Source organism: Brassica oleracea, chromosome C1 (assembly GCF_000695525.1).
Source record: "Brassica oleracea var. oleracea cultivar TO1000 chromosome C1, BOL, whole genome shotgun sequence".
In the NCBI taxonomy this organism is placed as follows: Eukaryota; Viridiplantae; Streptophyta; class Magnoliopsida; order Brassicales; family Brassicaceae; genus Brassica; species Brassica oleracea.
In genome coordinates, this window is record NC_027748.1 from 40,020,311 (window position 1) to 40,025,260 (window position 4,950).

General features: G+C 26.2%; 1 protein-coding gene across 1 annotated transcript; it reads right to left on the reverse strand.

Moving 5' to 3' along the window:
• Positions 1-2,354: 2,354 nt before the first annotated feature.
• Positions 2,355-3,269, reverse strand: LOC106340147. Its single transcript, XM_013779010.1, has one exon. The coding sequence runs from the start codon at positions 3,267-3,269 to the stop codon at positions 2,355-2,357; it is 915 nt and encodes a 304-aa protein (XP_013634464.1).
• Between the last annotated feature and the right edge of the window lie 1,681 nt (positions 3,270-4,950).

Sequence of the window (4,950 nt, forward strand, 5' to 3'; positions counted from 1 at the left end):
ATAGAATACTGTTGAAAGGAAGTAAGCAAACTTAGTTTTGATATAAACCCAAAAGAAAAGAATAATTATTATCATTTATATAACAGTTGCCGAATATAAATATTAGAAAGAAGTGGTGTGGCCATCGATAATTATGGAAAGGAGGTTACAAAATACATGTTTTGACCAATAAATGGTAGTTATGGAAATACAGTTTTAATTTCAATTCAGTTTAAAAGTATTATGTTTTATTTTTTTTTAGATTTCATAACATAGAAAAACAATTATTAGACTCAACATATATCAATTGGCCATACTTGTGTTTTAATAGAATAGATTTTTTAATTAAACAATAACTTTATTTTAAATGGTGGCTCCCAAATTTTAGGTGATATGATGTGGTGGTTACAATCCTCATTGTGTAGTGGTTACATTTAAATTTCGTTTAAAAAATAAAAGCCCAACTGATTATTAAGCAAAAGGAAAGCGCAGCCGATTATTAAAGGAGAATACGTGATATAAATGAAGGGTGGTTACTGGTTACATCGCTTTATTATAAATTGATGCAGTTATACAAAAACGTAAAAAAATAAAGTTGGACCCAATTAATATCAATTGGTCATACAGGAGTTTTAATAGAATAGATATATCAAATAAATATTGTTGTTCTTTATTGACTTATTTTTGGGTTCACCCTGAACCTATAGGTTCACCAACCAATAAGATTGTGTTATTTCAAATATGATATTTTTTATAAAAAAAATAAAATATTGTCAAGTTATATTATGTTTTTAAAATAAAAAAATAAAAAAATAAAAATAGTAATAATTACAAAAAAAAATAATATTAAAAATAATACTTAGTCCCACTCAGAGAACCATACAGAAAAGAAAAGTACAGCAACTTCAAGGTTTTGATTCTTCCGCGAGAGATCGCATTGCAATTTGAAGATTTAGGTTCATCATCTTTTTGTTTTTATGTGATGAGCTCTATATTCGCCAAAGATATGCAGAAGCATATAGCAGTGTCTCGTGTGCCTGTAGGGACCTTCAGCGAAGAGATTATTGGGAGATATTTCTGAATGGGCTTATTAAGACCAGTAAGAAAAAAAATTAAAACTGTTGTTTCTTTTACTGTAAGCATCCTAGGAGGTGATAATATCATTAGAATTCATAATGTTAGAGATAACTCAGAAGCAACAATGGTGTTGTTTAAATGTATTTTCAAAAATTCACCAAAACCGTTCAAACAACTTCCAAATTCTACCCAAATTAAAAAACTCCAAATTCTACCCAAATTAAAAAACTCCATATATAATTTACATGTAGTTTTTGCTGTAATTGTAAGATATTATAGTCAGCTAAAGATTATGAAAAAACATTTCAATAATAATAATTATAAACTATTTTTAGTCAATTACAAATATATTTATGTAATCATCTAAGAAAATAGATACATAAAAAGAAAATATTTCTATTACTTTGAAATTCAGTAAGGATTTTGTAATTTATGTTTTATTTATGTTTTATGGGTATATTAAGTTCCACAAACATAAATAAAACATAAAAATGACCAAAAAATATAAAATTAAAAAGAATTAAATATGAAGAAAAACAAATTCAGTAAGGATTTTGTAATTTTTGATCAAAATATGCTTATCATAAAAAAATATTTTTAGGTTCCATTTTTAATATCTCTTAAAAATCAGCACTAAAATTGTGATTGTTTTTGTGAGATCAATTATATAAGTAAAATATAATTTATATGTAGTTTTTGCTGTAATTGTAAGATATTATAGTCAGCTAAAGATTCTGAAAAAACATTTCAATAATAATAATTATAAACTATTTTTAGTCAATTACAAATATATTTATGTAATCATCTAAGAAAATAGATAGATAAAAAGAAAATATTTCTATTACTTTGAAAATATATTTATTTTATATTGAAAGATATAAAGAATGTATTTTTATTACTTTGAACGTATATTTTTGTTATGTAAAATATGTTTTAAACGAAATATTACTATTTTGTGAATTTTCTTTTTTAATGAAATCATATTATATGTACATATATTTTCGTTTTTAAGCTTTATATTTTTTTTCCTTTTTACTATATATGTTATTTAGAAAAAGGAAAAAGAAAACTAAAAAAAATTAATAATAGTATTTAAATTCAATCTTTTTAATTCATTAAAGGTTTTGAAACTGGCTTTTCAAATAATATTATATTTTTTTTTGCATGGGCATGCCATATATATTTAAGAGTACATCAAACATATAATGCATTTTCCAGTAGAGGGATAATTGTTTAATATAATAAAACAATCATAAAATTTTAAAACGCATATAATATCTGATGAAATATTAGTTTAGTTATTCCAAAGAGATCGGAGCACCAATATGGCTCTCAACTCTGCGGACACAATCCTTCCATGTATATTTGCTTTTTGGGATTGCGTTAGATGCACTAGGATCAAAATAAGCAAACTGGGGTATAGTTTCGTATTTAGCTACTACTAGATGACAATCTCTGCCAATCTTTAATAGATAACGACAACATTCAATCGTCAACGGCGTCGTAGTCTCATCCAACATGTCCGTCAAAATTTTAGCTCCACAATATCCCGTCACCACCTTGTCAAGGCAACCCTGAAGAATATTAAACTCTTTGTCCGTGTAATAACTCAACCTTCGGTCCAATGACGGTGAATCGGCGGATGGAGGATCATGAGCATCGTGGATATCAAAATCCGGCGTAGGAGATATGTTCACATCTTCTGGTACCTCTGGTACCTCAGGTACCTCTGGTGAATATCGATCAAATTCTTGGGATTGCTCGGGAGCACCAATGTAGCTCTCAATTCTGCGGACACAATCCTTCCATGTATATTTGCTTTTTGCGACTGCATTAGATGCACTAGGATCTATAAAAGCATTCTGGGGTACAGATTCGTATTTAGCTACTACTAGATGACAATCTCTGCCAATCTTTAATAGATCACGACAACATCCAATCGTCAACGGCGTCGTAGTCTCATCCAACATGTCCTTCAAAATTTTAGCTCCACAATAATCCGTTTCCACCTTTTTAAGGCAATCCTGAAGAAAAGCAAACTCTTCGTCCGTGTAATAACTCACTTGTGGTTGTGATGGAGCTTCGATATAATCTGGTATAGGAGGTATGCTCACATCTTCTAGTGAATAATCATATTCTTGGGAAAAAATTGTGTGAGACATGAAAGATACTACTGTGAATACAAACATTAACATGGAAAGAGACTTTGCCATATTTTCCTTTGGTTTAGGATGTTAGATTGGTGAAAATGAATTAGAGATGTTATAGGGAAGTACGTACGTTTTATTTGTGGAAGAGTAATTAATTGATGATAAATTTATTCATTGATAGTTTTATGTTATTCATTATTTAACAGTTTTTGGGTAAAATCATCATTTAATATTTTTGTTTCAAAATAACGTACGTTTTATTTGTGGAAGAGTAATTAATTGATGATAAATTTATTCATTCATAGTTTTATGTTATTCATTATTTAACAGTTTTTGGGTAAAAGCATCATTTAATATTTTTGTTTCAAAATAACGTTTACACTAAACTAAGACTAAGGTCCATACATTTGAAATGAAACACACCAGAGTTCAAGAAAAAAATGTTTTAGCCGGTGACAATGAGGATCTCACAGATATGCGGAATTGCGGACCTAGGTTGCCGGAGGTTAAGATTTTTATGTCAGACTCAAACTAACAGCTGCTAGCTTTTTTATCTAATCGAATATTCCATAATTTCATGTAATCCTAATTTTTTATATTTTTATTCACTAAAAGTATTAAAAATTTATTCACCAAAAGTTTTAAAAAGAAGTAGCATGAAATTTGGACTATTAGTATTCATATTGAATATGTAGATAGTTGGGGCATGAGTGTCTTAACTTTTATTTTAGATGAATGTATCAAATTATTTTTCAATGACATATATTTTACTGCCTCATGCATTAACGTACTTTTGAAAATGATTTAATACTTGTAAAAATTGAAAATTGTGTCAAACATATGTATTTCATGTATCATTAATATTTCACACATTTGAAACAAAAAAAAATTGTTTATTCTAGAGTAGCATATATCTGTTTTTCCATGCATTTTTAGTATGTTTTTCTTTTTCTGAGAAAGGATCATTCTTGGTAATCCAACACTATATTAAGATACCAACATAATTATTGTATGGTTTGAGTTTCTTGATTACCAAAAGTGTAATGATAATTGATTAATATTCTCTCTTTTAAAAAAAATAGTTAACACTTCAAAAAATATGTCTTACTTAAAATTTTTATAATCTTTTCAAAATTAAATATAAAATTATGTAAATTCTTATATAATAAGGCTCGTTATATTCTGTAATTTATTTTTTGATTAGTTGAATTATAGTTATATAGATATTTAATGAGTTTGCTGACAAAAAAATATTAATGACTTTTTGCTTAGAAAATAAAAGTATTTTTTTTTCAATTAAAAAACGAGGGAGTATGAATATCTATACTATTATTTGAGAAGTGAATTTGCTTATGTGTCATGTTCTCCATGATTTTAGACAATTTTACTTATTTTTATAAGTTTTATCTAAGTCATTGATTTATTTTTAGTTTTTAGCTGAATCACTAATTTATTAATTTAAAAAATAGAATTTTATATATAATTAAAAACGAATTTTTATTTAATAATATTAAATTTATATGTTATATTGAATATTAAATATTTAGTTAATTTTCTTATTTGTCATATTTTATTAGGTTTTAAGTTTTAAATAGGTAATTGATTTATTATTATTTTTTAACCGAGTATTTATTAATTTGCACAAAACCCGTAATGAATTTATAATGAAACACAAATTTTATTTTATTTTAAATAATTAATAATTAATTATAAACTAATATAATAAAATTGTGAAAATATATTT